General features: G+C 38.9%; 1 protein-coding gene across 1 annotated transcript in view; it reads right to left on the reverse strand.

The window, feature by feature from the left end:
* Nucleotides 1-2,306: 2,306 nt before the first annotated feature.
* SAMTOR (S-adenosylmethionine sensor upstream of mTORC1) overlaps nucleotides 2,307-12,485 on the reverse strand; it is a 36,355-nt gene continuing 26,176 nt past the window's right edge. Inside the window, exons 4-5 of the mRNA XM_080614753.1 lie at nucleotides 9,348-9,462; nucleotides 2,307-5,612 (exon numbers count right to left, since the gene is read on the reverse strand). Coding sequence (XP_080470879.1) covers nucleotides 4,983-5,612; nucleotides 9,348-9,462 — 745 coding nt within the window. The 3' untranslated portion in view covers nucleotides 2,307-4,982. The remainder of the gene's footprint in view (nucleotides 5,613-9,347; nucleotides 9,463-12,485) is intronic.

Raw genomic sequence — 12,485 nt, forward strand, 5'->3', positions numbered from 1 at the left:
ACAGCTATCTGTTAAGACTGACAGTTTAGACTGTTAAAAGTAGGGGGGAGGGAGGGTGTTGTATTTGCTTGGTTTTCAAACTAATGCTCTTTCAATGTTTAGATTGCAACCTCCTAGCTGCATACCTGAGCTAACTACTCTCAGATCCAAAACGGAATCTGTATGCCCATTTTTAAAGACGTGTCAGCTATTGCAAACACAATTTTAAGCAAAACCGAGAGCCTAAGTAGAGATTTAGAGACTGAACTACCCCAGGGCTTTCCTATACATAAAGGGCTGCCATTCCCAAAGTAGTTTTTACCCTAATTTATCTAAGAACGTAAAAAAAGAACCAAAACTCAAAGACGGTTTGGTAGTTTGCAGCTGATTTCAAGTCCAGGTGAGGTTTATCCAAAATACTGGATCCACTTTCCTTCAGCTTTATTCTTCCAGTTTAACATGTACCTTTTTTTTTTTTTTTTAAACAAAACCTCTTGTTTAGCTAATTAATACCTTAAGCTTAAACCTCAGTGACCGACCCCGGTAGTTCCCAGATGCTGATGCCGGGCCCACGTTCCGGGTTACCGGTGTCAGACACAGAGAGGCCACTGCCCAAGCACCAGCTGCTGGCCTAACCCGCCCGGTAAGCTCCATGTCGGTGCTCGGCCCGCGGAGCGGGCGCTGCCAGCCGCGGCTCTGCCAGACCAACGCCGCGCACCGCCCGGGAGCCCGCTCTGTACAGCCGCCCGCTTTCCCAGCCAGGCCGCCCGGCTCCCCTCGCCACGCCGCGGTGACAGGGCCCTGCTCCACGCAGGGCAGACCCGTCCCCAGCCTGACGGTGCCGCGGACCCCGCCGTGGCCCCCAGCTGCGGGAGGCGGCCCGGTCCGGCCTGCACTCACCTCAACAGGCGTCCCGGAAACTTCCCGCCCCTCGCGCAGCGCCGCCGCCATGTTGAGGCTGAGCGAGCGGCCCGGGTACGGGCCCCGCCGAGGCTCAAACGCCGCCGCTGCCGGAACCTTACGCGGCGGGCCGGGAGAACGGGACAGCGCGGGGCTATAACAGCGTTCTATCGGTAGCTCCAGCCCCATAGCTGTCGTGCTCTGGGGAATTAATTCAGCAGCATGCAGCTGACGGGCAGCAGTGAAGGCACACTGCACAGACCACTGAAAGGTTGGTAGGCAGGAAGAATAAAAATCATCAAAACGGTAAGTACTGTCCGCTGGTACTTAGGACACGGAAGAGGGAGAAAAGTGTTTTGAGTCAGGACTGCAAGGCAGACTGAACCCACATCAGCCTGGAACAGGTTACCTGGAGAAGCCGTGGCTGCCCCATCCCTGGCAGTGTTCAAGGCCAGGTTGGGCGGGGCTTTGAGCAACCTGGTTGAGTGGATGGTGCCTCTGCCTATGGAACCAGATGAGCTTTACGGTCCCTTCCAACCCAAAACCATTCTGTGATCCTTGGCTAGCAGGACCCTGATCCTGGACTGACCTGCGTGCTTCCAAAACAAAGGCTTTCACCTCCCTCGCATTTATACAGCAGGCACGCTTCCTTAACCATCACTATTTTCACAACACCGTTACAAAGAGAGGTTCTGAATTGGCCCTTGCAGGGAGATGGGTGTTTGAATGAAGTTTAGACAGCAGCTGCACAGGGGTTCTTTGAACTTCCAAGAGGGCTGGCCTGTTACACATTTATGTCCCTTGTTCCTGTAATCCCTTCATCCCAACCAGCCCCTTTCCCTCCCACAGTCAAGAAGCCCTAGTGCTGACTGCCGGCAGCTGGATATCCAAGGAACTGACTGTCAACAGGCTGTCTTTATTATTCAGACAACTGATTCAACAGAACCTGAGCTGTCTCCAAGATCCTTTTCCCTCTTCAAAACTCAGTAAAACCACCCAACAAGCCTAAAGTTCCATGGGTTTGCAACAAACAAACACAAGCACTCTGCTGCAAAAATATTCCAGGGAGACAGAAGAGAAATTAAGAACATGTAAAGAGAGAAGAGAGGAACTGTCTTAAAAAAAGTGGTTGCATTCTAAGTGGGCAGGCAAAGAAACATGGTACAACTGGAGGAACTCCAGAAGGCCTTCTGTAAAGCAAAGACCACAACCAAGATGTGGATGCTGAAACTGAAGTACCCAATTTAACATCTGTACTGTAATTCAGTTTATAAAATTAACCCAAACACAACTACTTTCTTGACAATAAGGAAAACTATGCATTGGTTTCACTAGATTTCTGCATAAGCCAATTGCACAGGAAAGAAAAGGGACATCTCCACCTCAAAGAAACAGTCTTTAAAAAGATTCAGGTTTTGTATTTTTTAATAAATGTGCTTTGTTCACAAAAGGTAGTGACATAAAGACAACAGAAATGCAAATACACGTTCCTTTTCCTCTCCAGCACCTTAAGAACAAGAGATCTCTTGCACAGTCATAATTTTCAAATACTTCATAGTCTAGAAACATTCTTCTTGCACCAAAGCCAAATATCCAACAACTCCTGCTATCACCACTTTGTTGTTCAGGGAGATAAGAGATTTATGTAAATCCCACTTTCTACCTCCCCATTGCCCACCCCCCCCCCCCCAAAAAAAAAAAAAAAGGTAAAAAAGGTAAAAATTAAAAAACCAAACTAAACACACACACCCCCAACCCCCCCTTCAGGTATTTGAATGAGCAGCAAAAAAAACCAAGCTGTTTTTGAGCTTCAGGTCCCTAAACCACAAATACTATGGTGTCACCAACCTGTCAAAAAGGCTTAGATTTTAAATGTTAATATTTTAAACTGTTTGGAGGGGATAGATCTTGGTCTGAAATACTTTTTTGTATGAATCACAAAATTTAATCAATGCCAACATATATGTTAGCTGGTATATAACTTGTTTTAAAAGGAGTATCAGTTAAAATGTTAGGTACACTTTGAAGTATGCACAGATTAAGTTTCCATAAACAGCTGAATTTATAGCACCAGCATTTGAGCTTTTAACAGGAGCACTGCTGGAGTCAGTGGTTAACTGGGAAGAAGAAAGGCTTTGAACGACAAGTGAAGTGGTAAAGCATTGGATGCAAATACTGACTTAGAGCCAATTTTGGAGCCATTGTCTATTTCATTAGAGAAGTATTCTCTGTAAAAAATAACCAAAAAAGGTCAACCTTAACGCTTGTATGTCAAAACTTTTTTTAATACATCAGAATTGTTTGGTTTGTATATAAGGATATCATTCAGATTGAGTAACAAATCTAATCAGGTATTAGGGAATGCTTTAAATTTAAGGAGAGAAACACAAAAAGCATATGTTAAAGAATAAAGCATTACAGTCCAGATCACATTTCGAGTGTAAACTGGACCAATGGGGGATGACTCTATGTAGGAAGCAGTATAAAAGAAAAAAAAACCAACCAGGTAGGTCAAACTGTGACACTTTCAGTGCAAAACTTCAATGGAAGGAGTAAGTTTCATTTTTTGTAGCAACCACTGTAAATTCCACACTACAACTTCAGTTTATCTGGTAACCTCTCTATGATAAGTACAATATGGTAGGTTAATACAGTGTAAGGTGCATTTTACCACAACCACCTTTGAAACTCTGTATTAGTATTTTCTACCATTTTGCAGAAGTCAGTCTAAAACCCCGATGTGGCACCTAGTTCAAATCATTTATTATTAGGCACTTACATATAGATTTAACAGCCTAACATCCAAACCTGAAAATTCTGGCCATTATTTTTAGATGGAGGGAAAGCTAAGCTAAGCTAATACTGAATCCCTTGGGTTTACCACTGAATATAATTGTTTTTTCCTGCAAAAACTCACAGATTTATTACCCAAGTTAAAAAACTTAATAGATGTAAACCACTTCTGTTCCATCTCCTTATAGTGAGGACCAGTTTTCAGACAGCTATGGAGTTTTTATTTAGCTATCCAGAAGATTTTGGGGTCCACATAAGCAAACAAATCACGTTAACTTCACTTGTGTGGTCTGAATACACAACTTTGTGCAAATATGTGTATCCTTGAAAAACTGTATAATTATGTTCCTTTTTACAAAATTGGTCTGTAGTTACTGTATAACTTGGGAGGTCTACAAATAAGGACAACTAAAGAAAGAGATACTTGTTTTTAAAAATGCATAAATAATTTACTTTAAAACATAACAAACCCACCCAGTCCCCCCAAAAAAAAAACAGTTTGAAGAGAACTGGAGAAAAATACTGATATATGTCTGTGCTTGTACACTCATAAAAGTGCAAAACCACATTCCAGCTTTCAAGTGAAACATAACTGTCTAGACGTACCATACTCCTCTGGGGGGGATAACCTCTTCAGAAATCTCATATCTAACTGCTAGTTATGCAACAAAATTACACTGTATGTATAACTACGGATGAATATATTCCAGTATTGGGTGTTACCTCCATTTGGCTTTACCTCAAGAGGGCTGCAACAAACAAAATTAAATGTGCAAGCATTATAGTTTCTCCATCTCTGGCTTACTCAGAGTGAAACAAATTCTGGGAAAAAGTTTTGCTCCATAATTACGAAGGGATACGTGTAACCAAGTGTCTTAAACTATCTGCACATTTAGTTAAAGTGCTAATTATTTCTTCCTACATATACTTCTCAGAAGCCCACCAACTCCAGTGCCTTAAGCTCAACCACATTGGGTTAAAATATTGAAACAACGTTTAACAAATTAAATAGAATTCACACTTCACAGCACTAAAGAAAAGAATGGTACCTTTCTTGAAAAGAATTAGTGATACAAATCTAAAGAAAGTAACAGCAATTTATGCTATGACATGAGTCATGTGCATAAAACTTGTATTTTCTTCACTTTCATACAAGAATAAATTTTAAAATTCAAAAGTAGAAAAAAATAGCAAACTCTGTAAACCTTTGCATTTTCTTTATGCAAACCGTTTTTGTGTGTTGAGCCCATGTTAGTATAGCAAAATCAGTTAAGCAAGAGTTTGACTGAAAGGGCCTTTCAACAACTACATTAACTTAGAAGCAATATAGGATCTTCTAGCTCATAGAAAGGAATTGAACTAGACTGGCTTTCTCCAGAGTCTGAGTCATAAGGAGCATCAGGTAGCTCCATAAAACCATAAGCTAGTTGTTCATCTTCTGTATCTGATCGAACATAGCAGGAAGTGTTGGAATACTCCTCCTCCTCTATGCTGTTGAAATCCTGTGGGATATACAACATTCCTGGGTAGTTCCTGCTAACTAAGTCACTTGTTGTTTGCAGGGAAGTCTTCCTAAATGCCATCAGGTGCATGTGAGAAAACTTGGAATACTTGAAGCGTTTAAAACCCAAGGACTCTATGGCAATTTTCCAGCTTTTCATCATCATAGCCCGGCGATTCTGATGAGATGAATCAGGAGTTATTACAAGCAGTAAGCCATTTAATACGAGAAGTTCATGTGCCTTCTTGCAGCATATCCATCGTTGATAGGGTGATGGAAAATAAGAAAGGAGGAGTGAGAAAACAACGACATGGAACAGTTCTCCAGGTAGAGAATCAATAGGGTTTTTCAGTTGCTTAAGAAAGGCATCTATAGCATCTTGTGCCAGTTGGAGTGGTTGCTGAATTTGAAGATTTAAGAAGTCACATTTGTATACGCTCTGATGGAATATGAAAAAAACCAAACAAATATAAAGGTTAATTTAAAGAGCAAATACAATCCAGATTTTCAGAAAAATCAATGAGAACCTCTCCATTCTCTTGAGGAAATATTAAGCCTGTTGAACACTCCTCCTCCTGTTAAAATCCAACAATCTAAAATATCAATTTAACATACAATGCCAGCTTTCACAGTTGCAAAGCAAAATTTTCTATGTGCAGTAGTTTTCTAGAGATTTGTTAATTGAGAGCACTTACTTAAAATAATAAAACAGAAATCTAGCTCAAGTAGAACAAAGTATCAAAACAACTATCTAACAAATGCTTTAAGAAGTCAGATAAGCCTATACTGCTTTTGTTTCTCCAGATGCTAGAAACCTTTTACAGATTTTTATAAACCTGAAATTAGTATTTAGAAACTAAATCTGATACCTCCGTATTTCCACCAATTCTCCAAAAAGAATCTAAGAAGCTTAGCTTTCCCAAGTTCGGTCACTTGGGAAAAAAGTGTTATTCCTCACTAGTACAGAAACAAAGAAGCTACGGCAAGGCAATATACACTAGAAACTGCTTGGCAGCAGTAATACAGATTCGTGTTTTAACCTTACTGTAAAAGCAAAGTGTAGCAGTACACATCTGGGCAATTATCAAAGTAAGTCCAGGGCTATAAATTCATCTGTTGATCACTCATGTGCTCACCGCAATACAACATACAGAAGAGCGAGTTCTTAACATCTTTAATCACAGAGCATTCAAAAAAAAAAAAAAAAAAATCAAGATAACAGTATGCTATTCACTACATTTAAGTTTTGACACTTTATATTCATCAAAACCTGGTACTGACTTCGCTCTTAAAAATGGTATTAAGGCATAAAGTTTTGACACAATAGCAACAAAAATTGTTATTAATGCCAAGAGAATGTGCAGCGAATGACAGACACTTAACCAGGTAAGTTAACATGAAAGCAGACACAAAACATTCTGTTGAGCACATCTGAAAGGTGGACTTAAATCGGCATTTTCATACCACAAAAATATTTATAGCATTTTTATGAACAAATATTCAGAAATCTCTTTAGAACACCACTGTAAAGGCATTTCTAAAGCAATCGATAAGCACAATTGTTTCCAAGTAGAAGAGAATGTTATTCCTGCTTATATGATATCCCATTCTCTGAGAGTATGCAGTAAATTAGAAAAAGTCAGTTTAAAAAAGATAAGAATTTGTGATTTATTTTTCAGCAGCTTTAATCTTGGCCTCCAATGGGCAAAAATCAAGAAAGACTTGCATTATGTGGCTATAATAGAGAAATTTTAATTGCAACCATTATACCTGCAGGGCTATATTCTGCTTGCTTATAATACTTAGAACAGGAAATCATCAGTAGTCATTTCATGATATCCTCTATTAAGTTTTAGAAGAAGGAAGTGCTTTGAAGAGTAATTGTTCACAGTACCATGCTAACTTCACTTAGAAGACTTTAAAAGTTTGAGGTTATACATATACAGTTAAAAAAACAATTTAGACTGCAAGTATTTGTGAGTAGTGGAAAAATGAAACAGTTGTGTAGAAGTCATGTTAAAGATGAATTCAGGACTAAAGCGTGCTTCAAGCAGAACCTCGACTCTGCAGACAGGTTTAGGACAAAAATGCAGTTAAAGTGGAGATTGCTACTTAACTCTCGATATACAAATCTTGAACTGATGTTAAAGTCCTCCTGGACACTGAAACAGCAGCCACATTTCAGTGCATCCACTGACATTTAAGAACACAATCCTACTTGTATATTATAATTTTTAATTCCAGTACTGCATGCTTTGCCAAAGTATGACATTTTATTTGTGTTTTCCCAAAGTGGAGATTCTCTCTTCAGTCCAATTTTGCTTTTTGCGTTATTGTTTGTTGCTGTGGGGTTTGGTTTTGTTTTGTTGTGGGTTTTTTTTTTTTTTAATGTAGACAAATGAAACTCCTCTATGAAAATAACCACTGCTAATTGCAGTCTGGAATATCTGTGTTATGAGCAGAATGTTTGAAGGAACAGCCAACAAGAACACTAGGTCAAGAAGAAACCTGTTCTGTTTACCCTGATCTTAGTTTCCTCTTCTTTTGTCTGGCCTGGATTACTCATATTCCTCCACAGAAGTGACATTTCTGGGACACTTCCAGTAACGGTTTTGGTCACTACATTTAAATTGGTTTTCATGAGAACAAAAGTAATTTTCTTATGAAAACAGCACAATAGCCTACATAGCAAAATATTAACTATGCATACCCAAAAATTAATGCTTAGATTCAGCTCATGTAACTTCAGGTGCCTATGCTCCCATTATAGTCACTGGTGAGCTAGGCAATACAGCCCAGGAGGTCAGAACACAATTCACCTCACCATGAAACAGCAGATGTTTAGGTTTCACCCTGACTATTTTTGATAGATCTTCACTGACTGCAACTGGAACTTAGAACCCCAGATGTAGACACCCTGTATATCTTAGCTGGAAATTTACTTGCCACATATTACCATTTTAGATGCCACAGGCTGCCACTTCAGTGGCATCTGTCTCCTTCACATCCTGCGTCTTGCCCAAAAGCCGGATGCAGGTGTCCTACAGTCTCTTAAGTATTTGTAAAATTGTGTTTGGGCAACTGGTGCCTAGTCTTCAAATTAGGCAAGATGGAGACCACTCAAAGTTTCTTTGTGTTTTAGATGAAACAAACATTGAATTGCTTTAAAAGGCAATCTATCAGACTTGGACTACTTTTTTTTTCCAGGAAGATCTTTCATTAATTCTAAGCACATACACAAAAAGATAAATTAGGTGTTAGTAAACTACACCTGGTAACCACAACAAAATACCACGCATTTAGCATGTAAACCACAATGCGGCAAATAAGAGAATGCTACTTCCTAGTTAAAGGCGTTACTGTATTTGTACAATTCTCATCTTTCCACCTCTGAAGAGGGTCAACTTAGGCCACTGTTTTTAATAGAGCCTGATTTTAAACTGTAAGTGGTGAAGGTGTGAATGGTCAAGGTTTTTTCTGTCAGAAATTTACTTCTATCTTCTCATTTTCATAACACTTTGTCGTTTTGCTTGGTTGATAAACACTATTATGACTCACATAAGTTGGGTCAAGAGCAAAAGCAAGAACGTAAGATTACAGCAGAATTACTGCCTAGAGAAACTGAATTTACCCCAAAAGTGACAATAAATTTGTCCTTAGGATTAACACTAGTTCAGTAATATTTCTAGCAACAAACAGAAAAGCCCTGTTACAGTGCACTACTGGTTACTAAAGCTCCCCAGAAAAACTCACCAAGTACAGTCACTGATCATTTCCTTCTATGAGCGAAAGGAACTTCTTGGGAGGTTCATGCCTAAGCATAAGCCTACTCAATTTTTATTTACACCTTTTAAGATGCAAAGGCATATGTGAAATGCTATTAAAAGATGGCTACTAAAATGTTCCAATTTTAAGATTCACAACTGCATTATAAAGGCATAACTATTGGAAAAAAAAAAAAAAAAGAAAATTAGATTTTTAAACCAAACCACAACTACAGTTTACATCCTATTCATAGGAAATGATGTAGTAGGAAGGCCACAGTGCCTATTAAAAGCACAGATATTTAGGATGCATACTGAAGTATTAAACATACTTTGTTTTACAGTCATTTTGAAGAATTCTGAAATATCTGAGAATCAAACTTAATATAAATTCAGCAAGTGTTACATACCTCAACAGCTGGAACAATATCTATACCAACTGTCAGAAATTCTTCAAACTTCAGGAATGGATTAAAGCAGCTACCAACATCAAGTAACCTGATCTTCCCCAAGGAGTGGAGCAATCTAAAAAGCAACAAGAATTCAGTTTCATCAAGTGTTATTTCTGAAGCTATACTCCGAACTACAATTTCAGATAACTCATGCAAAAAAATTTCTCACAGAACACCACTGTAATGAGTAATAGAAATGAATGCCTTACTTGAATTGCTGAGATACCTAAAAAGCCAAGCTACACCAGTAAAGCAGATGGTTTTGAAGTGGAAGAGTTCTGTTCAGAGCAGCTGTAATACTATTAACTTGTGTACTTGTAGTAAGAAATTAAATGGCAACTTTTGTGCCCACTAGACAGACTTTCTCTATTCCTTTGTGTTTCCTACTTACCTTTTTGCAGTACTTATTGGTGTTGAAGTCACATAAGTCACTTAAAATTTCATGAGTTTAAAAGAGAAACTGGTAACACTATGGCATTTCTACTTGTCAGTCCCATTTTAAAGGGCATGTGAAGTCAAGTGCCACAATTTGTTTAATAAAGACAAGAGAACACATAATTGTATTCCAAGGTAAACAAAACAAACCTTAAAGCATTTAGTTATTCCTTGAAAAAAAAATTTAAAATCTTCAATTTGCTTCATGTTACCTAATTTATTTTTTAAATGGATGACTGCTGGAGGTTCACTCCAATTCTGTTTTCAACGGATGCTGTAAAAGAGTTAGATCAGTCCACACACAGCCACAAACTTAAAAACTGGCTGCTCAAGTTGTAGGGAAGTTATTCTACTAAGCATCTAAATGAATGAAAGTAATCCCTGAAAATTACTTGGGAAAAAGAACAACCAACCAAATAAAAAAAGCCCCCCCAACCTACTCCATGCCAGGCAATCAATTTTCTTTTGCAGTATCCAAAAGCTTTTTAATTAGAAGTAGGCAAAAATAGCTGTCTGGCTTAGGAGAGTCCTAATCAGAGTATTACTGTAGTACTCACAAATGAAGATTCATCCCATAAGAATTCTTGTGAACATTTTAGTAAGCCAAAAATCTATATCCTTATCTGCCACTGTGTGAGGACCCTACTATTCAAGGTGAAATTATAGATAAGAAGACCAATGGCTGTAATGCTAAATACCTATGCTACCAAACAACAAAAGGTGAATGTTTAAAAGGAGGAGATGGGGGAGGGCAGGGTGAACCCAGGACACAAGGAGAAAGTAACTTGAGAAATCATGACTTACTGCTTGGACTGATAGCTGGCAGTTGACAGACTACTGAGGACACTAGTTCCAGAATGCAGAGATGCACATATATACTCTTCCAAGATGTCATAGAAAAATGAAAAAACAAAACCAACCACCACCACCAAAAAAAACCCCAAAAAACCCCACACAGAATAACTGGCTCATCATCTGCTCAAACAGATTTTAAAACTTTCTGAGGTAAAAAAAATCCTGTGAGGAGTGGGAGATCAGAAAGAAAACAGCAGACTGAAGAAACAAACAGAGGACATTCTTGTACTGTCTGGTTGAAGCTCCTATTATACCACAGCAGAGGTACACTAGAGATATACACTAGAGGCTGGATTTGCCTTTCTTGGGAAGCTGTGACATCTTTGACCAACTGCAAACCCAATCTGAAATAAAGAGATCACTGCTCTTTCAAGTTAAATGTATAATGTAAAACAAAACAAAGAAAAAAGTTGCCTGGCAACTTTTGCCGTTAGTGACTGCTGCCTTGCCTCTGAAAGCATTCTTATCTCCCAAAGGACAGTCTCCTTGACCAATGCCAGGAGGAACATTTGTGGTCAAGTTTCCAACCTTAAGTACTTTCTTCATGATAAGGCAGTTACCAGTGTATGGAACATAGCATCAGGTGAGATCAATGCACCTGTACAGAAGTACGGGAGTCAGCTATCATGTAATTTAAAAGTTTTGCCTCTTCCTGGCATTTCATGTGTCTAACCTGATACGCTGTCCCTCTTAAAAAGAATGAGAATGTTGCACTCAGTTATCACTAATACCCAGGACTCAGCTGTTGAATACATCCTACATTCAAACACATTGTTATTTTCCTTACACTCTGAATATGGAGGCCCCTGCTGTTTACTCTTTCTTTGCAACTCCAACAAAACATTGTTAATTGTTAATTGTTAGTTAAACTACTCTGTTCTAGCCCACTAGTACAGACTTTGCATCTGCCTGTTCTTTAGAACATAACTTAATGAATGCATCCACATAATGAATGCATCCACATAAAAAAAAAAAAAAAACAAGCAAAAACACAGCACCACTAGCACTCAACAGTTTGAGCTCTTTCTACTGGATCATTTACAGAGCTGCATCTAAAAATTTCCATCACTATTTCTAAGATCTTAGAATACCCCAAATCCATTAATGGAGGCAAACAAACACAAACTCACCACATTCACAGAGAACTTACAGGGAGGAGATGGTAACTATCCAGCAAGCAAATGTTGCTTTTTGTTTCAAGTGTCTGTAGCCAATTCCAATTGGCATCTCCAAAATATCACTTGTCATCTTTCTGGGAAAGACTCAGCCCTCGAGAGACAAATAACTACAAAAACTTTCAGAAACAGATCTGCAGGGCTAATGGAGTCCAACAAAACCATGCATGTACTCACAGCAACAACAAAACAGTAAGGAATAAAATTTTCTGCAGTATCTTTAAGCAGCATAAATAGATCTGGGCTCCTAAACTCCCAGTGATCTACCACAAAGAGGATGCTGAAAAAAACAAGAAAGGATTTCTTGTTGCATCTGGAAGAATGAATGACAAGTTAAGGGATTTCACTTCTACACAGAACAGAAGATATCCAGGGGATAGTTCTGTCAAAATACCAGCATCACCAAGGCAAATAATGCAACAATTAACCCTACGTTAAAATGCACACATTACCAGGCTGCCCTGGAAGTCACTCAGTCCTGAGTGGGATTTCAGAATGAAGAGGATAGTGACAATTTTTCCCGCAGCTTGGATGCCAATCACAATGTAATCTGTACAACAGGAATTTGAAATGCTGCAGAGGGACCATTCAGATCCTAGTGGCCATAAATCACAAACACGGGCTGAAGTCA

The sequence above is a fragment of the Psittacula echo genome (assembly GCF_963264785.1).
Source record: "Psittacula echo genome assembly, chromosome: 1".
NCBI lineage: Eukaryota > Metazoa > Chordata > Aves > Psittaciformes > Psittacidae > Psittacula > Psittacula echo.